This window comes from Hypanus sabinus, chromosome 3 (genome assembly GCF_030144855.1).
Source record: "Hypanus sabinus isolate sHypSab1 chromosome 3, sHypSab1.hap1, whole genome shotgun sequence".
Lineage (NCBI taxonomy): Eukaryota > Metazoa > Chordata > Chondrichthyes > Myliobatiformes > Dasyatidae > Hypanus > Hypanus sabinus.
This window is the reverse complement of record NC_082708.1, coordinates 159,674,868-159,700,359: the sequence shown is the minus strand read 5'-3', so window position 1 is coordinate 159,700,359 and position 25,492 is coordinate 159,674,868. Positions and strand designations below refer to the sequence as shown.

The following is a 25,492-nucleotide window of genomic DNA, read 5'->3' as shown; positions in this document are numbered from 1 at the left end:
GTAATCTGCCTTCCTGTTCTTTCCACCAAAGTGGATAACCTCATATATATCCACATTACATTTGCCACTCTGCCATACATTTGCCCACTCACCTATCCTGTCCAAGTCACCCTGCATTCTCATAACATCCTCCTGATATTTCACACTGCCCCCCAGCTTTGTGTCATCAGCAAATTTGCTAATGTTACTAATCCCTTCATCTAAATCATTAATATATAATGTAAATAGCTGCGGTCCCAGCACCAAACCTTGCGTTACCCCACTGGTCACAGCCTGCCATTCCGAAAGTGACCTGTTAATCGCTACTCTTTGTTTCCTATCAGCCAGCCAATTTTCAATCCATGTCAGTACTCTGCCCCCAATACCATGTGCCCTAATTTTGCCCACTAATCTCCTATGTGGGACTTTATCAAAGGCGTTCTGAAAGTCCAGGTACACTACATCCACTGGCTCTCCCTTGTCCATTTTCATTGTTACATCCTCAAAAAATTCCAGAAGATTAGTCAAGCATGATTTTCCCTTCATAAATCCATGCTGACTCGGACTGATCCTTCTACTGCTATCCAAATGTGTTGTAATTTCCTCACTTATAATTGACTCCAGTATCTTTCCCACCACTGACATCAGGCTAAACGGTCTATAATTCCCTGTTTTCTCTCTCCCTCCTTTCTTGAGAAGTGGGACAACATTAGCCACCCTCCATCAGCAGGATTCCTGAATCTATAGAAAATGGAAAATGATTACTAATGCGTCCACGTTTTCTAGAGCCACCTCCTTAAGTACCCTGGGATGCAGACCATCAGGTCCTGGGGACTTATCAGCCTTCAGACTCAACAGTCTACCCAACACCGTTTCTTGCCTAATATAAATTTCCTTCAGTTCACCCGTTACCCTAGTTCCTTTGGCCACTATTACATCTGGGAGATTGTTTGTGTCTTCCCTAGTGAAGACAGATCCAAAGTACCTGTTCAACTCATCTGCCATTTCCTTATTCCCCGTAATAAATTCACCCATTTCAATGGCCCAATTTTGGTCTTAACTATTTTTTTGCTATTCACATACTTCCTTTTGAAGTGTGGATCAATGATTTTATGAGAAAATTCAGATTTCTTTAGAACTTTAATTAGGGGTTTTACAACACCAATGCTATATAATATAAAGATTAGTTTTATCTGCCTCACGTACATTAAAAGATACAGCGAAATGTGACAATGACCGACGCAATCCGAGGATGTGCTGGGGGGGCAGTCTACGAGTGCCGTCCTGCTTCTGGCGCAAACAAAGCGTACCCCAATTTATTTACCCTACTCCGCATGTCTTTTGAATGTGAAAGGAAAATGGATCACTTGGAGGAAACCAATGCAGTCAGAGGCAGCAGCGGGAAAAGAACCCCGAATTTTGGATTGCTGGCACTGTAATGAGTTATGCTAACCACTAAGACACTGTGCTGCCCTCCCTTTAAGCTTATGCAATAGTTTTTGAGTAACAGTACTCTCCATGGATTAACCCAAACTATTGACTTTGTTTTCCCCTCTCTCTGCACTGTACACTCAGTGGGCATTTTATTAGGAGCAGGTGTGACCCACCCACTTCAGAGTTTGACATGCACATTCAGAGATGCTCGTCTGCACACCGCTGTTGTAACTCATGCTTATGTGAGCAGCTTGAACCAGTCTGGCCATTCTCCCCCGGCCTCTCTCAATAACAAGGCATTCTCACCCACAGAACTGCTGTTCACTGGATGTTGTGTGTGTTTTTTCTCTCCCCCCCCCCCACACCATTCTCTGTAAACTCTAGAGACTGTTGTATGTGATCAGCAGTTCAAACCACCCAGTTTGGCACCAACAATAATTTCCCTGTCAAAGTCACTTAGATCACATTTCTTCCCCGTTCTGACGTTTAGTCTAAACAACAACTGAACCTCTTGACCTTGTCTGTATGCTTTTACACATTGGGTTGCTGCTACATGATTGGCTGATTAGATATTTGCACTAATGATCAGGCATATCTAATAAAGTGGCCACTGAGTGTATGTTCCTGCTTCGGGCATTCTCTTGTGTCTCCAATATATAAGTGTTATCCAGCTGTCGGAAGTGGCTGACTGGCTAGGATGACCCTGTGCTTCCGTTGCATGTCACTTTGATTTTCGACTTAGCCCTTACACAATTCCAACAAAGCCCGGCACAGGCTCAGGGCAAAGTTCCTCTCATAGTTTTGATCTAATACACTTCAGGGCTTAGTTGCCGTAACCAGCCATTCAGGTTCTTTTGAGTCAGCAATCCAAAGCATCCACTTGCCCCCCTGCACGTCCCTCCTAACTTTCATGCTGCCACTAAATGGATATGTAAGTTTTTCACTGTACTTCCGTTCATGTGACTATATTAAACCAATTTACTAATGTTTTTGATTTTGATGTTTAAGTGGGTGTTGCTACAATATTATTCAGTGCTAGATTTAAAAGCCCTCCAGCCAGGGTGTCACTGAGGTTGCAGCTCACGTCTCACTTTGATCCTCTGTGCCAGGCCATGCTCAGTCAATTGTTGGTCTGTGGCATTGTTAAAAAAAAAGGCCATTGCAAGCTTGAGGAACAAACATCTCATGGAGCCATAGATTTGTATAACTGAGAAACAGGCTCTTCTATCCTCCACGTCCATACCATCCCACTCACCTGCATTCGTTCCATACCCCTCAGAGCCCTGCTCGTTCAAGTACTTTCCAGGTACCTCTTGAACAGTGTTACTGTTTCTGCCACCAGCTCCTCTGGCAGCTGATTCCTGACCATCTATAAACCTCCCCCCTTTCACCTTGCGTGTATGGGATTATATATCTGCACAGTGGCTCCAGAAGAACGAGAATTTGTTTAGCTGCATGTACACATGTGCATGGTAAAATGACAATAATCAAACAAATGCCTGCTGTCTAGTTTTAGAAACTCCCTACCATGAAAAACAATAGCAATTCCCCCTATCTATGCCTATTATAATATTACACACATGCGTCTTCCGATCCAGGCAATATCCTTGTTCCCTCTCTTGATCACACCCTTCCTGTAATATGACGACCAGAAAGGCACACAAGATCCACAGTGCAGCCTAACCAATATTTTGTACAATATGATATATGATTAATCATATTCTTACCTTAGTATTTATTTGATACAAAGTGTTTAAACATAGTTGTCAGTACAAAATCCAACCTCTATAGCTTGCAGATATTTTTACCTCCAGTTCCTTTTGAGAGGTGTGAGTCCTTCAGCACGTCTCACCCACAAAATCTCGCAGCATCTGCAAAGACTGACGGAGTTTTGCATTTGGACAGGTACATGGATAGGAAAGGATTAGATCTAATAATATACTACATAATTGTCCTTGTGAAGTGACACAGTAGTCTCATATTTTAAATAATGAGATTTTCCTGGCATTAACTCAAAATATTGATCTTGTTTTCAATTTACTTATGTTCCTCCTCCTGGTGCTTTCCTTTTTTCATATTTCTGGCATCTGCAATGTTTTTTATTCCAAATGTTTTGGGATCTCCTGGCTCTGTCAATGTATTTATCACTCCCTTTGCTTTCATAGTTCACCAATTCACACCTCCTGTAGGTTTATCTGCTGCAGTTAACAAGCTCACACTACCATGTTCCCTCAGTCTCTTTTTCACCCTATCGTACACATTCCCTTTTGTCCTCTCCACCTTACACCTTTCTCTGTGCTTTGTGTTTGAACACCACCTTTTCTCATTCATCAAACAAATAAGTTCAACCCGTTTCTCACTGCAGGCTCTGGCTGACCTGCTGAAAGTTTCCGTCTTCACTCCAGAAGACCAGAAGACGTAGGAGCAGAGTTAACCCATTCAGTCTGCTCTGCTGGGCAATCATGGCTGATTTATTCTTCCCTCTCAACCCCATTCCTGTGCCTTTGCATCCTTACTAATCAAGAACCTATCAACCTCCACTTAAAACTAACTAATGACTTGGTCTTCACAGCTGTCTGCAACAATACATTTCATAGAGTCACACCCACTGACTAAAGAATTTCCCCCTTCATCTCTGTTCCAAAAGGATGTTCTTCTATTCTGAGGTTGCACTCGCTGATCCTAGACTCTCCCTCGAGTGAAAACAACCTTTCCATGTCCATTCTGTCCAGGGCTTTCAATATTCAGTAGGTTTCAATGAGATCCTCCCAATCCTTCTAAACTCAATTTACTATGTGCTTCAAATTATCTCAGGATCTCATCTTTCAGTATCTAATGGACTCTGAAGTACAAGCAACCAGTGAAGTTAGGCTCACAATCTGTAACTTATTGCCTTGCTTCCCTTGCTTCTTAAAGAATGGAGCGACATTAAGATTTTCCAGTCCTCTGGAACGATTCCAAAATCTAATAATTCTTGTAAGATCATTACGAATGCCTCTCCAACCTCTTCAGCTACCTGTTTCGGAACCCTGGGGTGTATAGTCCATCTGGTCCAGGTGACCTAGACACCTTTAGACTTTTCAGCTTCCCAAGCACCATCTCCTCAATAAGTGTGACTACACTCACTTCTGCTCCCTGACCCTCGCAACTTTCTGGCACGTTCCACAGTGCAGATCGACTCAAAATACTTAGTTCACCCCCCTTTTCTTTGTTCCCCATTGCAGCTTCTCCAGTGTCATTTTCCAGTGGTTCACTCTTGCCTCCCTTTCACTCTTTATAGAACTGGGATAAAAACTTTTGGTGTACTCTTTAATGCTATTAGCTAACTTGCTTACATATTTCATCTTTTCTGCTAGCATTGCTTTTTTTTAAAGTTGCCTTTGCTTAATTTTTTGAAAGCTGCCCAGTCCACTAACTTCCTGCTAGTCTTTGCAAAATTGTATACCTTCTTTGTGTATTCCTTTTGGTTCTTTTCTCAGCTCCCTTATCTTGTTGTCCCAGTTCCAGTTTCCCATTTACTCTATATCTATTTCATTGTGGTCTAGCTAATTCCTTTGGGAGGAGTTACGTCAGTTCACACAAGCTCACAATGATTTTGTCAGTGAACCATTGAGCCAGACAAGCCCACGTGGATAGAAGTTTTGGGTTAAACACGTAATGGAACTAGTTTAGATGGGTGCCTGGTCAGCGTGGATGAGTTGGACCAAAGTATCTTTCTATTCTGTTGTACTGTTTGGCTGTATCTGCTATCATAGGAGTATCCACCTATACCAGGGGTCGGCAACGTTTACCACTGAAAGAGCCAATATGGACCCATTTCCCACAGAAAAGAAAACACTGGGAGCCACAAAACCCGTTTGATATTTAAAATGAAATAATACTGCATACAACGAGTTTTTTTGCCTTTATGCTATGTATAAACAAACTATAATGTGTTGCATTTATGAAATTGATGAACTCCTGCAGAGAAAACAAAATTACATTTCTGCATGCAACAAAAACATTTTGAACTCTGAAAAAGAGACGTTGGGTTGAAGGTTACTCCATAGGTAGCCTACCTTGGATCGAAGAATTAAAAGAAAGCACGCACTGGCGGGTGTCAGGCATTGGCAGTGGTGATGTATATTAATAGCGATAAAAAACACGTTGTAGCGGTGTGCTACACGCAGCGCTAAAATAAAGACACTGCAGTCAAAGGTAGCTTTATTCGAACTAAACAGCCTTGCTTTAAAGCCTCCCTCAACCCGTCCCCGTGGGCGCGGATGCTCCAAAAGACACGTACTCACAAACCCCCGTAGGCTATCTCCCTTAGCCGGAACGGTGGCTAATTGTGAGCCGGTTCGGATGTGCCAGGAAATGGGGTCTCCACAAAGTTTTTAGATTGTACAAGATCACCATAATCTTCAAAATTCAAATTACATTTCAAAAACTAACAAACCACGGGGAGCCGCATCACAGAGATGAAAGAGCCACATGCGGCTCCGGAGCCGCAGGTTGCCGACCTCTGACCTATACTAATTGTAACTCCCTGGGTCGCCTCAGGCTCGCTCAGCTCGTTCTTGTCTAGGGGGAGCAGCCTTCGGCCCCGCCAAACTGGGTAATCAGCTGGTGTGGATGCTGTGTGATGTCCCCGCCTCGCCCAAAAACATTAAATGATTAAATGAGTACAATTTATAAAGGTTACTATAACTAAGTGATTAATAACGATACAGTATATATGAAGAGAAAATTAAAGAAAAGGCGCCAAACTTATCAAAGTCCAAACCACTTCGTGCACAACCGTTGGAGCTCAATTTCTGAAGTCTTCTGGCCACCATTCGATCCCCTCCGAACTCCTCGACTCGCAGCTCAGGACCCTCCGAACTCCTCGACTCTCCATACAGCTCAGGACCCTCCGAGTGGTCAACCAAGCACATCTAGCTTCATCCCCCCACCCCCGGAGAATCTCCCGGCCTCGGACCCCCCTTTGGGGTCCGATCCTCGCCCAGCTTAGAGCATTGCGTCCTCTCTCTCGACCCCCTCGCGCTGATCTCCCCAAAAGCCCGTCAACAAAAGCTTACAGACTCAGAAGAAAGAACATTAATCTCCATTTGGTTTACAAAGGAATACCATTCTCGTTATCAGTAAATTAGCAGTCCTGCTAGTTAACAAAAGGAAACCCTTTCCCAACAGTAACAAAGAGAAAAAAGAAACCCCCTTTACACACTTCCTCCACCAAATAAAAGTCATGTCCTCATGACTACTAAATAACTCGCCACCTTTCCTGCCAACACACCGTAACCCAAGCACAAACAGTGACATCTCCTCCTCACAGTAACCCTCACGCCCTGTTCCTCAGGCGCTACTTAGGCCAACTATCTGGGAGTTCCCTAACCCTTCTGAGGCCTCCGTACCCCCTCACCTAAACCCTTCAGGCTCGGACATAACTGGGGATACCTTGGGCCCACTACCAACTCCTCTCTAAACCTCTCACTCATGCCCCACACTGCACACAGCTAACCCTCCCCGCTACACCTGACTCAATGGGAGAAGGGCCAAAGGTCTCTTCCTCAATCGAGGGAAAGTCAGCAAAAGGCAGCATGTACCACACATCCAGCACATCATCCATCGAATCTGTATTCTTCCTCATTCCTGTGATCGGTAGCTGCTGTTTGATCTTCTCCAAACGGAAACACGTGGCCTGCACTGCTCCCGCAGTCTCTTCAGCCTCCTGTTCAGTATTCACTGCACTTCTCTCCAGCTTTTTCTTCCTCATGACTTCTTCCAGATCAACTTTCCTCAGTCTCTCCGTCTTCATTTCAAACTTGATTCCGTAGAGACAGTCACTCACGAGCTGCGACCTTCGCCAGCCCTGGCACGCGTCCCGAAAACACTTTAACTCGGTAGTTCTCAGCTGCTCCTGCAACGACCTCACTTCATATTCTCCTGAGGCAAATCCAAACACCAAGAGATCATCCACATACACCAAAACTCCAAACGCCTCCACATCCCCTATGGTCTTCCACCTGCCCAGCAGGAAGGTTGCAAGGGCTCCAGATATGCCCTGTGGCATCTTTTCAGACCCGAAGACTCCTAGGGAATGTATAACGGCCGTCTTCTCCTTGTCAGCCCCACTCATCGGGATCTGGCAACATCCACTCCTCAGATCCAGCACCTTAAACCATTTCGCACCACTCAGACAGGCCATCGCCTCTCCGGCCCTCAGGGCCATATTCTGGTCACTGACAGTGCGCCTCTTCAACGCAATACAATCCACACCCACGCTGCCTACGTCTTCCACGGCTTCAGGGGCCAGTCGCTGCAACCTCTCTCTCTCCGAGGTGTCTTCAGCAGTCAACTCCCCTCCCCCGTGGTATTTCGCAGCGTCCACTAAGAGGGTCTCACCCTCAGATACTTCCCCCAGGCCGTACCGCCACTGGCTCTTGTTTGATTTCGGTATCAGCCCAATGCTGCTACACACGTCCACACAAGCAGCTCGAAACTCTGGGTGCATCGACAATGCCTCCAAACAACGCTCACCTGCCTCCTCCGGGCTGGCCCCCAAGCACACCAGCAGGATATTGGTTCTCTCTCGAACAGAAACGCTGCCCGTCTCAACAGGGTCCGGACACATCAGCATTAACGATTCATGAACCTCAGTCTCCTCCACATTTGCCTCCAAGAACTCCATTTTCACTGACCAACAACCGTCGTCTGGATAATCACCGGCACTGGTAACCCGAATCTCCAGTGTCCTCAATGTCGTCAAGGGTAAATGCTTCCAATAACGGTTATGAAACAAACTGTACAGCAACTTAACCGGCGCCCCGGTGCCGAGGATGGCTTTAACTTGACTTCCATCCATCCGTAACAACACCTGTGCGCGTGGCCCCTCTAAGCCTTCAGGAATAGGGTCTGCTCCTTTTGGAAGTTCCTTGGTACATTGCTGGGAATGTGCTCCCCCAGAGACCCCAAGCCGTTCCCCCACTAGGCCTCCTCTAAGTTTCCCGACACCTCTCGAATCAACGGAACAACTGATCCCCTTGACAGATCCCCTTTGCACCACAAGCAATTTATCTGCCCCCCTAGGCAAAAAGGGATACCCTAAAAACTTCCCACCAATCTCCTGCCACGGATATGATAAGCCCCCCAGCTGCGGCATTTGACTTCCAGTCGAACCACACGCATTTTCCCACACTTTCCCAGAACTGGCAGCGGTCACTTCGAGGTAATTGCGCCCGACAGTTCTAACAAAGTCACCAGCCCGCCTACTCAAACTTTCAACCCGTCCCTGTCGCTTTCCCTCAGCCAAGCACTGCCACTCACCCAACAACTGAGGGGTCCGCTCCGCCCACGCCTCCGCCCCTTTAGGGCTGGACATTATTCCAACAACCGGGCGGAGCTCACCACTGCTGAAACATCCCAACCTGTCACTCCTCACTCTCCAAACAGTACAGACAACCCATGGTCCCACCACCATTTCGTCAGCACTAGTCGGAACTCGAACAACGACCTCCAGGCTACCAACAGCAACCACCCCACACAACACACACGCAGCGATAACCAGCAATCGCACACCCACAAAGGCACACCAGCTCTTTGCCGCAGACACAATTTAAAGAGGGTGATCACACAGCTTCCACAGAAATCAACCTCGGACGAGCACCCCACAATGTAACTCCCTGGGTCGCCTCAGGCTCGCTCAGCTCGTTCTCGTCTAGGGGGAGCAGCCTTCGGCCCCGCCAAACTGGGTAATCAGCTGGTGTGGATGCTGTGTGATGTCCCCGCCTCGCCCAAAAACAGACAGTACACCATATGCGATTAAATGAGTACAATTTATAAAGGTTACTATAACTAAGTGATTAATAACGATACAGTATATATGAAGAGAAAATTAAAGAAAAGGCGCCAAACTTATCAAAGTCCAAACCACTTCGTGCACAACCATTGGAGCTCAATTTCTGAAGTCTTCTGGCCACCATTTGATCCCCTCCGAACTCCTCGACTCGCAGCTCAGGACCCTCCGAACTCCTCGACTCGCAGCTCAGGACCCTCCGAATTCCTCGACTCTCCAAACAGCTCAGGACCCTCCGAGTGGTCATCCAAGCACATCTAGCTTCATCCCCCCCCCTCGGAGAATCTCCTGGCCTCGGACCCCCCTTTGGGGTCCGATCCTCGCCCAGCTTAGAGCATTGCGTCCTCTCTCTCGACCCCCTCGCGCCGATCTCCCCAAAAGCCCGTCAACAAAAGCTTACAGACTCAGAAGAAAGAACATTAATCTCCATTTGGTTTACAAAGGAATACCATTCTCGTTATCAGTAAATTAGCAGTCCTGCTAGTTAACAAAAGGAAACCCTTTCCCAACAGTAACAAAGAGAAAAAAGAAACCCCCTTTACACAATATTTACCAGCATTCAGTCCGTCACCTACACTTGATGACTCAAGCGTTGGTCCAGGTACGGCTTAAACATGGTGAAAGTACTTGCCTCCGTTGTCTGCTCAGGTAAATGTGTTCCAGGTTCCAGCCATCCTTAAGGTAAAAAAAAACTTCCTCCCCCCCCATCATATTTTAACCCTTCACTCTGTTATCTTGTATTCTCTACCTTTAGACACCTCTGCCATAGGGAAGGCTTTACAGTGACTCACATAATTTCATCAGGTTCCCCTTAATCTCCTCTGGTGCAAGAAAAACACACTTAGCCTGTCCAATAACTCACCAACCAAAACTCTTCATTCCCACAATATCCCAGTTCTGCTCCATGCCACAGCTATTGGAAGTACATAAATATCCCAAATGCCTTCTTCACTCCCTTCCCTACTTGTGTTGTCACCAACACAGATTCTTGGACTTGTACACCAAAGTCCTCTGGGTCCCCAAAACTCCTCGGTTCATTGTGAATGTCCTCGGCAGTCCAGCTGCACCACGGGAAGCGGAAAGGGGTTGCTTTTTGAGTTGAAACCCTTAGTCAGGAGTGTGCAGCTGATTGTGTAACTCGGCATTGACCATGGGGATAAACTGTACAATAGGTTATCTGAACACTGATGAATGGGAGCAGTTAGAGGTGAGAACATAGGACAATCCCCCTCCACTTCTCCTTCCTCCCCTGCCACTTCCCATTCGTCACCCTCCACTTCCCTCTCACCCTCACCCTAACCCTCCCCTTCCTCCCCATCGTCTTCCTCCACACTCCCCCACCACTTCCCCCACCACACCCCCACACTCCCTCCACCACTCCCCCCACCACTTCCCCACATCGTCCCCCCTCCACTGCCCCTTTCCTAACCCCTCCCCTTCCCCATCCTCCCCTTCCCCACACTCCCCTTCACCTTCATCCTCCCCTTCTCCACCCCCTCCCCTCCACCCCCCAGCTTGCCACCCCACTCTCCCTGCCCTCCACTGTTGCTGACCTGCTTCCTCCCTCTCACCACCATGCCCCCTCGCTCCCCCCCTCCTCTTCTTTCCCCCTACTCACTCACATCATTATGGTGGTGCCTCATCGAGGCATTTTTCTCTTTATATTTCCAGTAATTGCAAATTGAAAAACTTTTCATTGTGAGGTGGCTGTTCAACTCAGTCACCCCAAAGTGCATCACCTCACACTTCAGTAGATTTAATTCCCTGTGGCCCTACTGATCAATATCTCATCCTCTTCACTATCAACACCACCAAGCATTGTTATGTCAGCTGTCAACGTACCTATGTGGTGTTGTGACAGTAAGATGAGATGGTACGTCCGATAAAATTGGTTAGACCAGCTGCTCAGTACATTGTTGTCTTCTAACCTATTTCACAACTTAACACTTTTCTTACCCCAAAGCCAGCAAGCATAAGTCCACAATTCAAAGAGTCTATGTATTTGGTTACTGGGATTAGCAGATTTGTCTACAATTGGCTTCACATTTCTTGAGCCAGGTTTTGAATGCTATGATCTTTCTTGGCTCTTTGCAACTTTGCTCCTGCCTCAGGCTATCTATTCCTGATTCATACCACTAGCAGCTTAGAGACCAGTGATTCCAATGCTTTTTTCCCCCCGGTGTTTCATTCTGCAAACATAAATGTTCTACTGCCTATTCTAATAGTGACTCACTTCTACATTCCCAGTCCCTGGTGGTGGGCAGTGATAGTCCAGTGGACAGCACTCTCATCTCTCACTCAGGAGGATCTAGCTTCAAGTTTCACTCCAGAAAGGCAGGGACGAAGTCCAAGTTGATGCTCTCGTGGGAGGACTGAGGAGTAACGGTAGCCTCCGTGGTACCACCTTTCTGATGAGACGAGAAATTGAGGCACTGTCAGTGGAGTGGGTTTAGGAATACCTGAAGAAACTTGGGAGTGGAAATGGTTGTCCACTATATGCCAGCCAAAATTAGTTTGATCAGCTGCTCAGAACATTTTCTCTTTGTAACTTATTTCACATCTTAACACTTTTCTAACCCAAAGCTAACAAGCGCAAATCCATAATTTAAAGAGTCCATGTATTTTGGTTATTTTGATTAGCAGATTAGTCTACAGTTAACTTCACATCTCTTGAACAAGAGAAAATCTGTAGATACGTTGCTCACATTTCTTGAGCCAGGTTTTGAATCCCAAAATCAGTCTTTGCTGTTCAAGAATATCTCTTGATATTCATTATTTAAACAGATTATGCAGTAATTACTGTATTTCTGTATGTGAGGGCTTCCAAAATCAATTACCATATTTTCTATAGTACAGCAGTAGCAACACTTCAGAATTGACAGTAAGGCCCATTGAGACAATCTGATGTAATGAAATATATAATGGCTGAGAAACCTGTACTCCTACCTCTTCCTTTGATTTCCAAATTCTTTTTTAAGTTAACTGCAAAGGACACAATATTTTATAAACTAATAAGTGATTTTGGCAGATGATTGGTTCTTGCTGGTGGACACTGACAATTTGCCTTCTCTTTGCCCACCAGCGTCTGGTGGGTTACACTCTCTGATTCCCGTGTACAATACTGTCAGGCGCCAAGTAATGTTTTTTGTGGATAGATTTTCCCCCCTGTTAAATAACAAGTGCATGTTACTTCCTAGCTTACTGGATATCTTGGCTGCCAGGAAAGAACCTACTGGTTTGAAAGGACAAGTGCTGGTAGATGGTGCTCCACAGCCTGCTGACTTTAAATGTATCTCCGGTTATGTTGTGCAGGTGAGAATGTTTACTTTCTGAAAAAATGACACTTGAAATATTTTTCAAACACAGCACCATTCTGTCCATTATACCAGCCAGTGGTCAGCTATTTTAATTCCAGTTTCCATTTCCAGACCGACATGTCTGTCTACAGCCTCCTCTGCTGCCAAGTTGAGGCTGGATGCAGATTGGAGAAACAGCATCTCATATTCTGCCTTGATAGTCTCCAACCTAATAGCATGAACGTTGATTTCTCCAACCTCCTTTTCCTTTTTGCCCCTTATCTCACTGGCCCCGTCTCCCTCTCCTCCCCAACACTTTTGATCTGCCCATCACTGACACATTCCTCCCACCACTTCACCTCCATCCCTTTATTCCACGGTCTACCCTCCTTTCCTGTGAGATTCCATCTTCTTCAGTCCTTTGTCAATTCCACCTACCACCTCCCTGCTTCTTATATCATGCTCACCTCCTTCACCCGCCTATCACCTCCACCCCGTCCTCCCATTTTTTATACTGGTTATCAGCCCTCTGGTTACAACCCAGATGAAGGTCTCGACCCAAAATGTCGACTGCCTATTCCCCTTCATGGATGCTGCCTGACCTGCTGAGATCCTCCAGCACTTCGTGTGTTACTCCTGATTTTTAGCATCTGCAGTCTCTTGTGTTCTCATTTTGATGTATCTTGAATGCCACATGTGACTCATTCTTTTCATTGCAAAGATTGTCTTGACTATTATGGAATAGTGGGGGGTGGGGGAGCTGGTGCAGAATTGGCCATTTGAGGTCTGGATAAGGTGCTTAGATCTGAATTCTTCCACTGTTGTGAGAAGCTGGCAAATACAAGTGTGATTATAGTAGCTACCATTGGCAGAAGGAAGTCCCTCATTTCTACCTGTAGTGATGCTTCCTGGTCATTCCTGGAGAGGGTGGCCTAACTTTTAAGCTAGTTCCAGACCAGCAAAATAGTTTTGCTCTGTCTGCTCCGTGAACTTCATTCGAGAAACATTTTGCTGCAAAGCTTGCCGTGACATTGTGAAGATGCATGGGATGCGCTGTAGTTATCCAAGTCTTCATTTCTGAGTGATTGAAATGTCAGTGTTCCGTGTGTTATTTTGGGCTCGATGGTGATTTTTCTATTCTGGTGCGTGTTGGCTTATTGTTACTGTTCGCTTTGTCTTCCAGGATGATGTGGTGATGGGAACACTGACGGTGAGAGAGAATTTGCAATTTTCAGCTGCTCTGCGTTTATCGACTAGTATTCGCAATAAAGAAAAGAATGAAAGGATTAACCAGGTCATTAAAGAGCTGGGACTGTCCAAAGTAGCAGACACCAAGGTACATCACCATCTTTGTTTGTCCAATATGTAAAGTGCCCTTTTTGCCATTTTTATCTGCAAGACTTAAGGAACCAGAATTTGCTGTTAGACAAGTGTTAAGAACATAGTGTTAAGAATAAGAGTGTTTAGAACATAGTAATTGCACGACAGTAGTAGAATTGTGCGTGAAAGAGATTGCGATGTGTCATGGAACAGTGGACAGTTTCGGTCATCGATTCTCAGAAAAGAAGCCAAATATATTACCGTCAGCCAGCAAGTCCTTGACAATATACTGTATTGTTGTATTTCCACCTTCAAAATTAATTAATTACGTGGCACCTATTAAGTGTGGCCAATTTGAGTCAAAAACATCCTGTTAGAATTGTGTTATTTTCTGGCATGGAAAACTAACCTCAGGTGATCTGGAAGGGGACACTGAATCTGTGTAGACTCAAGTTCATCACAGAGATTTTTCTAACACACCCCAAATAGCTCAGTTGGTAGAGAATTAGACTTTTGGGGCACCATGGGGGCATGGCGGTTAGCGTGAGGCTATTACAGCTCTGGAGATGTTTGAAGTTCAATTGTGACTGTATGGAGTTTGTACATCCTCCCCGTTCAATGCGTGGGTTTCCTCCCACATTCCAGAGAAGCACCAGTTAGTAAGTTAATTGGCCATTCTAAATTGTCAAGTGATTAAGCTAGGATTAAATTAGTGGGTTGTTGGGTGGAGCAGCTTATTGGACCAGAAAGGTCTGTTCCACACTGTATCTCTAAATAAATAAAGTGAAATATATGTTGAATTAGGTTTTGTGAAACAAATGTTGAATTAGGTTTTATCTTTTCCATTGTCTTCCATCTTCCCATACCTCATTCTCTTTTCTCTGTCCAATTTGATTCCCGTTTGTATTTCTTCATCTTATTTCTAAATCCTTAACTCTCGACAGCTATGAGGATACATTATTATTCACAATGCTGCCCTCTTTCTGTTGTTAGCAGTTAGACTTTCAGCAAATACAATCATCTGAAGGGTTGACCCGGTTCACAGCAAGGTGGAGCCCTCAAAAAAAAGTGTTCAAGAGTTAGTTTTTGAAAGCAGAGTTACTTTCATGTTAAGCCATATGTAGCAGCAGGGATGTATAATCCTCTCCCCTCCAACAAGTTCACCCCATCAAACATATATATTTGTTGATGGGACAACTGGTTCTCAGATTTACCTGTGTCTCTAGTGACCACAATCATAACTTCCTTTCCGCATTATCATCCAGAATATGTAACTATAACTTTGTCCCATTCCATTTGGTGATGGTCAGAATCTGTTTGCATTGCCTGCATTTCTCGTTTCTTCCTGATGGACATAATTACCATGGGCTCTGCAATTCCCCGTTAGTGGGACGTGATGTTATGGTTTTGTTGAAACACAGCTTCACCCTCACGAAAGTGGGGAACAGCCCCATTTAAAAACTCTTTGCAAGGACTTGGGTGCACCCTTTCTGATAAACAGACCAAAATCTTTCACATGCCTCCCCACCATAGTGGACCTCTTCAGGAGGTGGTGCGTGAAGAAGGTGCCATTATCACTGAGGACCCTTGCCAACTTGGACATGCCCCCTTCTCCTTACTGCCATCGGGGAGCCTGAAAGCACACATTCAATGATTCAGGAATAGCTTCTTCCCCACTGACATCAGATTTCTCAACCTATGAACGCCACCTCTTTATTCTTTTTATTTTGCACTATTTGCTTTTTTCGGTAATTTATGGTAATTATTATGTCTTTGCACTGTTCTGCTGCTGCACAGCAATGATTCTCATGTAATCTAAGCCAGTTATAATATTATAGCAAAATAGTTGGTGGAACGGATAATGAGAAACATTACGTTCAGATTATGGATGATAAGGGATTTCAGGATTATCACAGTCCTCTCACTTCAAAAGTAGTCAAGAAATTTCTAATATTTCCTAAAGTGTTTTTTCCAGCCAGAAATGTTCTAAATCCTTTGGTTATCCAATTAAGATATTATCCAGCCTTCCCTCTATCAGCCATCAGTCACCAATTCAGACCAAATTAATTTGTACTCCATTTGTTCTCTTTGCACCCACTGCAGAAATCATTCCTGAATCTAAAGAGCTTTATTTTCCTAAGTAATTATTTTGGGTCTCAATTATCTTAAAGATTTTCCAGTTTATAGTTTCAGCCTCTGTTTATTGAAGCTATTTTGAAACTGCTTTTTGACTGATGTCTGATGGTCTAAAAGTAAAGGACTTGCAGATAGAACATAGAAGAGTACAACTCAGGAACAGCCCCTTTGGCTGCACAAATATCAGTCTCTTCTGCCTGCATGTGATCTGTGTCCCTCCATTCCTGCATATGCATATGCTTATCTAAAAGCCTCTGAAACAGCACTATCATATCTGTTATCATCATTTCTTCCAGTCGTCCATTCCTGGCACCAGTCACTCCTTGTGCTTTTTAAAATAAAACTTGCCCTGCACGTCTCCTTTAAGTTTCCTCCCCTCTGCTTAGCTGCACGTTCTCCAGTATTTACTACTGTGTTTAGTTCTGGTCACCTCACTACAGGAAGGATGTAGATACTATAGAGAGAGTGCAGAGGAGATTTACAAGGATGTTGCCTGGATTGGAGAGCATGTCTTATGAAAATAAGTTGAGTGAACTTGGCCTTTTCTCTTTGAAGCAACAGAGGAAGAGAGGTGTCCTGATAGATAAGATCTATATATAAGATGATGAGAGGCATCGATCGTGTGGATAGTCAGAGACTTTTTCCCAAGGCTGAAATTGCTAACATAAGAGGGCATAGTTTTAAGGTGCTTGGAAGTAGGTACAGAGGGGATGTCAGGGATAAGTTTCACACGGAGAGTGGTGAGTGCATGGAATGGGCTGCCGGCGACGGTGGTAGAGTTGAATACAATAGGGTCTTTTAAGAGTCTTTTACATGGAGCTTCGAAAAATAGAGGGCTATGCAATAAGGAAATTCTAGGCAGCTTCTAGAGCAGGTTACATGGTCGGCACAACATTGTGGGCCGAAGGGCCTGTAATGTGCTGTAGATTTCTATGTTCTATGGACTGCTCTGGAAAAAGGCTTCTAAGTGTCTGTCCTATCTACCCATCTCATAATCTTACAAATTTTTGTCAGTAGTTTGAGAAGCTTATCCTGAAAACACTGAGTTACAGAGAGTACAACAGACTCTCTGTAACAGGATGTAAAATATCAGAAAATACCTAAAATGCTCAGTAAGTCAGTCAGCATCTTTGGAGAGAAGAAGAGTTGATGTTCCGATGGATTTGTTTGTTGACGATGTTTTGCATTTTGTATCTGTATGAAGTAAGGAATATCTGATCTACCAGTCTATGCCATCGTGGTTCTTGCACCAAATAAACACTTTATTCTGCACTTCTTTATAGTTTTATCTTGTACAGCTACGTCACTACACCATTGGTCTGCATGAACAAAGGTGAGCTTTCCTGTGTACTGCAGTAGATGTAACAAAAATAAACCAATTACCTCTCCCCCAGATGCAGTAGAGTTAACATCAAAGGGTTTTTAACATTAAAGACAACATCAACATTAACATCAAATGCATCCTAAACCCAACAGAGTTAACATCAAAGCATTCTAACCTCAGTCGTCATTGCAAAGCGAGTTAAAACTGCATTTCACTGGATAGAAACATAGAAAACCTACAGTGCATTACAGGTCCTTCGGCCCACAATGTTGCGCAGACCAGGTAACCTACTCTAGAAGCTGTCTAGAGTGTTCCTGCTGCATAGCCCTCGATTGCTGCTTTTTAAATCAGAATATGGAGCATTCAAGCCCTCTCCCTCCCCCCCCCCCCCCCCCCCAATCTGATCAGACTGCCGCTTGCCGTTCAGGGCAATACATTTCCAAGTCAGGATGGTACAGAATCAGAAAGAGATTTATTATTTTGATTTAGATTATGTGAATTTTTTTTGTTTTGTGGAGCATTACAGTGCAAAGACTTAAAAGTGCAATTATATCATAAGCAACAAGGAATAACTAGGTAGTGTTTGTAGGTTCTTGGATAATTAAGATATTCAATAGTTTTGGAATCGCTGAGTGTGACTGAGAGGAATCTGCTGGTAGTGGTGTTCTACATCTGCTCATCTTTTTCCTCTTGGTGAAAGTAACTAGCACAATTTGTAGGTGTGCACACTCTAACCATCCGTGCTTGTGCTAGAGCAAACAAATATTTAGGGTGTTTGATGGAATAGTTGCTTTGTACCGCATGGAGTTGAGTTTTTTTTATCACTATCATCATTAAAGATGTTGAATAAAAACAGGCTTGTTCTTCCTTGCTAGACACTTTTCCTACAGGATCTCTTGGGTTGTAATTCCCAATTGTTGCCAATTTTCTATTTCATTAAATGAATTTGTTTCTAACGTGGGACCTCAGTGTCAGAACTACCAACAAATCTTCAGGTAGGTGGAGATGAGTCGATGGCCAGAGCAGCCGTGATCTAATTGAATGGTGGAGCAGGCTCGATGGGTCAGATGGCCAACTCCTGCTGCTTTTTATTGTCTTCATTTGGTTTCCCTTTTAATGATTGAAACAGGTCGGAACTCCATTTATTCGGGGAGTGTCTGGTGGAGAAAGAAAGAGGACAAACATTGGAATGGAGTTGATTATTGATCCATCCGTCTTGTTTTTGGACGAACCCACCACTGGATTGGACGCCAGCACAGCTCTTGCTGTGCTACGCTTGCTACAAAGGTGCCTAGCTGTGCCACTGGGAGGGCGAGGGGTGGGAGCGGGAGAGGGGAGTAAATATACTACCTAAAGTAGAAATTTGAAATGGGTATACAGGCGAAGGTTTGTATTAATGTGGAAAGTAGGACTAGATTAAATAACAAAACTGGAAGACGCTGATGGCTCAAGGTGGCAAAGTGGATTGCAGTGAGACAAAAAATGAACTTGGCCTGGAGGAGAGATTACTTGCCTCCGATTCAGTATCAAGTCTTGCTGCCATTGAGAAATAAAGAAAATATTGACATCTTTGTGAATTCATTCAGGTTGTAAAATGTGTGAAGATTTTAATTGGATAATTTTTAACATATTTCCTCAAAAATATTTAATTGGGAAAAGTGAGCACTTAAGACTGAGGAGAAAACTAACAAATCTCAGGGCGTTAGGAAAAAGCAGGACAGCTCTAAGAGGACCTATCTTAGAATAAAGTGAGTGGCTGGTCTGTAATACTGTAACAGTCATGCGCTATCTCAACTTGCTCATGGTGTTTAAGGCTACAACAACAGGGTATACACTCAGTGACCATACATTTATATACTTTGGGGTGTATGGGGTGGTTTGATCCTGACTAAATCTCAGGAAATACCAATAGCGACTATATAGCTTCTCCCACCCAAGACAATATACATGTTTAATGGTGTATATAAATCTGATGTATTGCCCGACGATCTCTTGAAATCAGTCATTATAGCTCTGCCAAAAATTCCTGGAACTATTGACTGCGAAAATTATAGAACAATCAGTCTTATGAGTCACATAATAGAGATTTTATTGAGAATTGTTCTTAGTCGAATTAAAAACAAGTTAAGGCCAGAAACTTCTAAACTGCATTATGGGTTTATTGAGGATAGTGGAACTAGGAACGCAATTTTCATACTATGAATGCTTTCAGAAAGGGCAATTGAATATCAAAATGATGTCTTTTTATGTTTTATTGATTTCATTAAAGCATTCGACGAAGTGCAACATGAAAAATTATTTCAAATTCTCGCTAAACTAATCATTGACGGAAGGGTCCAACAACTGCTTCAAAATTTATATTGGAATCAAATGGTGGCAGTAAAAATTGATGATTTTAAGCAGTTGGACTAAAATTCAAAGAGGAGTTAGACAGGGATGCGTTGCCTCACCGGAATTATGTAATATCCATAGTGAAATGATTCTCAGAGAAATAGAAGGCCTAGATGGCATAAAAACACAAAGTACACTGCAGATGCCGTGGTCAAATCAACACATACAAACACGCTGGAGGAATATCCTGACGCAGGGTCTTGGCCCGAAATGTTGACCGCTCATTTCCACGGATGCTGCCCGACCTGCTGAGTTCCTCCAGCATGTTTGTATGTCTAGATGGGATAAAAATTGGAGGTGTTAACATCAACAATATAAGATATGCAGACGATACCACCCTAATAGCAAGTGCTGCAGAAGACCTACAAATCCTCCTAGGCAAAGTAGTACAAATAAGTGCAGATTTTGGTCTAACCATCAACTTTTAAAAAAACCAAATGTATGGTAATATCAAAACAGCAGGATGCTCCCAACTGCCAATTGTACATTGGTAACCAAGAGATTGAACAAAAGACACACAAGATGCTAGAAGTAAAGTAGAAGTAAAAAGAAGGATTGCCATTGCCAAAACCAACTTCCAAAACATGAAACCCATTTTTACCAACAGGTACATCTCTATGACAACAAGGCTGAGGCTACTAAAATGTTACCTCTGGTCAATCTTGCTGTATGCTTCTGAAACATGGACTGTAACACCAGAACTCCAAAGAAACTTAGAAGCAACAGAAAAGTGGTTTCTTAGAAGAATGCTAAAAATATCATGCCACACAAAAAGCTTTTTAATGAGAACGTTAAATGAGAGGAAACTTAATTTCCTGTGCCATGTCATCAGAAAGGGAGAAATAGAATGCCTTACAGTACAAGGCTGTATGCCTGGGAAACGCGGAAGAGGAGGGCAAAGAAGGAAATATACAGACATTGTGAAAGAACTAACAAATCTAAATGTGCGAGAGATCATTGACTCTGCGAGGGATTGTTTGATGTGGAGAGCTATGATCGCCCGAGCATGTAACGTGTAAGGCAAGTGAAGAAGAAGAAGATATACTTACTGCTGATCTCCTGGGACTTTCACACACGACAGTTTCTAGAGTTTACAGAGAATGGTGCGAAAAACAAAAGATCATCCAATGAGCAATAGGAAGGGGACAGAAACTCAGATAACCACGTGTTACAACAGCGCTGTGCAGAAGAGCATCTCCAAATGCACAATGCGTCAAACCCTGAAGTGGATGGGCTACAGCAGAGGAAGGCAATGAACTTGCACTCAGCGGCCACTTTGTTGGGTACAGGATGTAAAGTGGCCACTGAGAATAGATCAGTAGATCAACTGGGAAAGTGGGCCAAGGAACAGCAAATGGAATTCAACACAGACAGGTGCAAAGTGATGTATTTTGGGAAGTTAAGCCAGGGCAGGATATATACGGTGAATGGCAGGGCCCTGGGCAGTGTTATAGACAATAAATCACAAACCCCTGAATGTGACAACACTGGTGGACAAGGTGGTGAATAGGGCATGTAGCGCACTTGCTGGTCAGTCAGTCGGTCAGGCCACTGAATAATAGAATTGGGCTGTTAAGTTACAGCAGAGTGAGACATCGTTGAGACCTTACCTGGATTAGTGTATGCAGTTCTGGTTTTCACACTCTAGGAAGGGTGTGATTAATCTTGAGAGAATGCAGATATTCACAAGGTCGGGCTTGAACCTGGATGGACTGGCCCCTATTCTCTGGAGTGAAGGAGGCTGAGTGGTGGTCTTTGGTGACATGGCTGGTCATTTGCTCAGAGTAAGAGAGTCTGGAGGTGGAGGGCACAGGTTGTGGATGAGAAGGGAGGAACTGAAACATGGTCTCAGAGTGAAGTTTCTGACGTGGGTTGGTAGATGTATGGAAAGAGCAGCCAGAGGACATGGTAGAAGCAGGTGCACTTACGATGACTGTAAGATACTTAGACAAGTACATGGATGGGAAAGGTTTAGAAAGACAAGGTTCAAGTTCAGGCAAATGGGACTAGCTCAATGGGGCCTGTTTCTTGTATGATTTCTTTGTCCACTCTCCTAACCTGCCCAGGTCCTTCGGCAGACTCCCTGCCTCTGCAACACTACCTGCCCCTCCACCTACCTTTGTATCGTCTTTACACTTGGCCGCAGTGCCCTCATCCAGGTGATTAACAATAGGGACAATTAAGAGGCTCTTATTTAGCACATGGGTGTAAGAAAAATGGGTTATGGGTTGTGTAGGAGGGAGGGGTTAGATTGATCACAGAGTGGGTTTATATAGGTCACCACAGCAGGGCCTGTGTGGTACTGTTCTACCTCTCCCCTTTTCTATGGATTGTTTTCCTTATCTGATCTCAGTCCTGCTGCAGGGTTTTGAATTGAAAAGTTGAAAGCTTTGCAGACGTCTGTCGTGAGAACTTACTCTGTTCGCTTCTGACTTTCCCTAGGATGTCAAAGAAAGGTAGAACTATTATCTTCTCAATACATCAGCCGAGGTATGCAATCTTTAAGCTGTTCAGCAGTTTGACTCTTCTGGCCAATGGCAGACTGGTTTACCACGGCCCATCCAATAAGGCACTGGACTATTTTTCTTCAGTTGGTGAGTTGTTTGTTAATTGACCAATGGTTTACTACTGAGATTTTAGGTTAACCAGATTAATGAGATCTCATTCCACTTTAGTTTTGTTATAAAGTTCAGCTCAGTTACTAACAGTGCAGATGCGCTCAGTGCTCAGGGTGCACCTGTACCATGACTTAAGCTCATCACCCCTACTGAGGCACAGGCCACCAACAGTGGCTCGCCAGAGGCCTCCATCTTGGGCTAAAGGTTGACCGGCCCTGTGACTTCCGCTTTTACTACATCATACATCTTCCAGGCAAAGATCGTTCCTCTCGCAGAGATGACGTCTTTGGAGCTCCTGTTGGCATGTCTGTAGCTCTGGGTTTTTACGGGTGGGGTTGCTAGCCAGGATGCCCAACCCTCCTCCATTTGCAGCCGGGCTTTGAGTTGTCCACCTGCTTGTTAATGCAAATAGGCAAATACAGGAGGTACCTAATAAAGTGGCCACTGAGTGTATAGTGGATCTGAATTTCCTGGGGACATTATTCCAAGAGCTGTTTACAGACTGTTAGTTCTGTATTAGTCCCTGGATAACCCCAGGAGCCTGTGAGCAGGAGGGATACTGCAATCATTATAACGTCAAACACGAGGAAATCTGCAGTTGCTGGAAATTCAAGCAACACACACAAAATGCTGGTGGAATGCAGCAGGCCGGGCAGCATCTATAGGGAGAAGGGGAGGACCCTCCTGACAAAGGGTCCCGGCCCAAAACGTCGACAGTGCTTCTCCCTATAGATGCTGCCTGGCCTGCTGTGTTCCACCAGCATTTTGTGTGTGTCGATTGTAACGTCAGACTGATTTGATGGTTCATAGACCTATTTGTCATTGAGAAGTTGGCGTGTGGTAAAGTGGTTAAGGCGTTTGTCTAGTTATCTGAAGTTATCACTAGTTCAAGCCTTGGCTGAGGCTGCATGTGTGTCCTTGAGCAAGGCACTTAACCACACATCGCTGTGCGACAACACCGGTGCCAAGCTGTATGGGTCCTAATGCCCTTCCCTTGGACAACATCGGTGGCGTGGAGAGGGGAGACTTGCAGCTTGGGCAACTGCCGGTCTCCCATACAACCCTGCCCAGGCCTGCGCCCTGGAAACCTACCAAGGTGCAAATCCATGGTCTATCGAGACTAACGGAAGCCTACACTACACAGGCACTGAGAAGTATTATCTGCCAGCAGTGACTAGTCTGATTAAAGAAGCAGTTTTATTTTATGGGTGAGCATGTTCTCTTATTTTAATTTACTATTCCTCTTGTAATATTAAACAGGGTACAATTGTGAGTCATTTAACAACCCTGCTGATTTTTTTCTGGACATCATCAATGGAGACTCAACTGCCGTGAGCGCACAACCTCTTACAGAAGTTGATCCAGGTACGGTTGCCTTAATGTTAGCTGGTTGTCTAAAGTACTTTATTTCCCACACTGCTGTCTTTCAGGTGTTTAGCTCCTTTTCTCTTTTAAAGTCATGTCCTTGCCTACAATAAAAATGCCTAATTAGCAGTATGAAGCATTCTGACCTAGTTTTATCCAATACTGGGTGAAGGTAAAGAAGCATCCATCTTGTCGGATCAGAAAGGCTCCACGGCCCGGAGGTGACTTGTTTAAAATTTAATTGCGAGATGCAGGCATCATTGAAAAATTTGGCATTTTAATGTGTATACTCAGTTGTCAGAAAAGATGGGCTGGGAACCCCTATCGAACTATTGTAGAAAAAGCTTGATATAACTCACAACATTGCTGGGCCACTTCAAAGAACAGTTAAGTGTCAACAGCACTAGCTAGTTTAATGTAAGGTTTAATGAAGCAGTTACTTTTTGAAAAATGTCTTATTTTATTCATTGTGTAGATATGGCCTTCATAGACAAGATCAACATTTAATGCTGTCCAGTTTGCCCTTGATTTCAGTGCTTCTTTAACACAGGAACAGGCCCTTTGGCCCGCAATGTCTGCGCTGAGTATGAAGCCCTGCACATCCTTTTAAGCTTTCTCCCCTCATCTTAAACCCTCATCCTCTAAGATTGGATGTTTCCATGCTGGGAACTATCCATTTTCTCTGTGCCTCTCATTATCTTATAAACCTCTGTAAGGTTTCCCCTTGGCCTCTGATGCTCCAGAAAGAACAACCCAAGCTCATCCCCTCTAATCCATGCAGCATCCCAGTGAACCTCTTCTGCACCCTCTCCCAAGGCTTGCTGTAATGCAGTGACTAGAACCCCATACACTACTCCAAATGTGATTTAACCGAAGTCTTATACGGTGGGAAAGCTGTATGTTAGGTCATTGTAGAGGGAAGCTCAGAAATGATCACCTTGCTCCTTGTGTGTGTGTGGTGTGTGTGTGTGTGAGTGTGTGTGTGAGTGTGTGTGTGTATGGAGACACCTACTGACCAAGTAGTGTAAGGACACCTGAAAAAGCCAGTCAGCAAGCTTGGGTATTTTAGGTTTCCAATCACCTTCAAATGCTGCTGATATTTTCTTTTGGAGCAGTTTATCAGTATAAAACTTGTGCCAACTAAAGAAGTTTTTCACGATAAGGAAGCCAAGGGATTGTAACTTCTGATCAAGACAAAACGAGTTAGGGCTATTTCTCTAAAACTAGTAAACTGGTTTATTGTTCTCACGTGTACCAAGACACAGCGATACACCTTGTATTACATGCCATTCATACGGATCATTTCATCACATCGGTGCATTGAGGGAGTACAGGGGCAGCAAATATCAGACTGCAGAATAAAGTGCAAGGCCAGAATGAGGTTGTGTCCACTCGTTTCATACTGGGGATTGTGGAAGAGCAGGATAGAAGGTTCAATGAGCCCATGGTGACTGAGAGATGACGTGGTGCTTTGCTTTATGAGTATAAGATGGCTTAGCAGGGCTGACGTTGGAATTCATTTATTATTATCACATGAACCAGGGTACAATGAAACACCAGGGACAGTATTGAAATAAAGGCATTGAGAAGGTGGTGTGGGAGTCTGAGCTAACAGATTGTTATTAATAAATCCATAGGAAATTCAGGACAAACTGTTTTCTGTCAAGTGCGATGTGAATGTGGGACTCACCATCACTCGTACAGGGATCTGCACAGACAAACAAGATTTGATTTTAGGACGAAGCTATTAAGTGAAATTCAGTATTTCTGTGATTTATACAAAAATCACAACTGA

The 25,492-nt window shown here is 44.1% G+C and overlaps 1 protein-coding gene across 1 annotated transcript in view; it reads left to right on the top strand.

The window, feature by feature from the left end:
- abcg2a (ATP-binding cassette, sub-family G (WHITE), member 2a) overlaps window positions 1–25,492 on the top strand; it is a 115,404-nt gene that overhangs the window by 29,391 nt on the left and 60,521 nt on the right. The window contains exons 4-8 of the mRNA XM_059965460.1: window positions 12,445–12,559; window positions 13,727–13,879; window positions 18,453–18,610; window positions 22,157–22,308; window positions 23,593–23,697. Coding sequence (XP_059821443.1) covers window positions 12,445–12,559; window positions 13,727–13,879; window positions 18,453–18,610; window positions 22,157–22,308; window positions 23,593–23,697 — 683 coding nt within the window. The remainder of the gene's footprint in view (window positions 1–12,444; window positions 12,560–13,726; window positions 13,880–18,452; window positions 18,611–22,156; window positions 22,309–23,592; window positions 23,698–25,492) is intronic.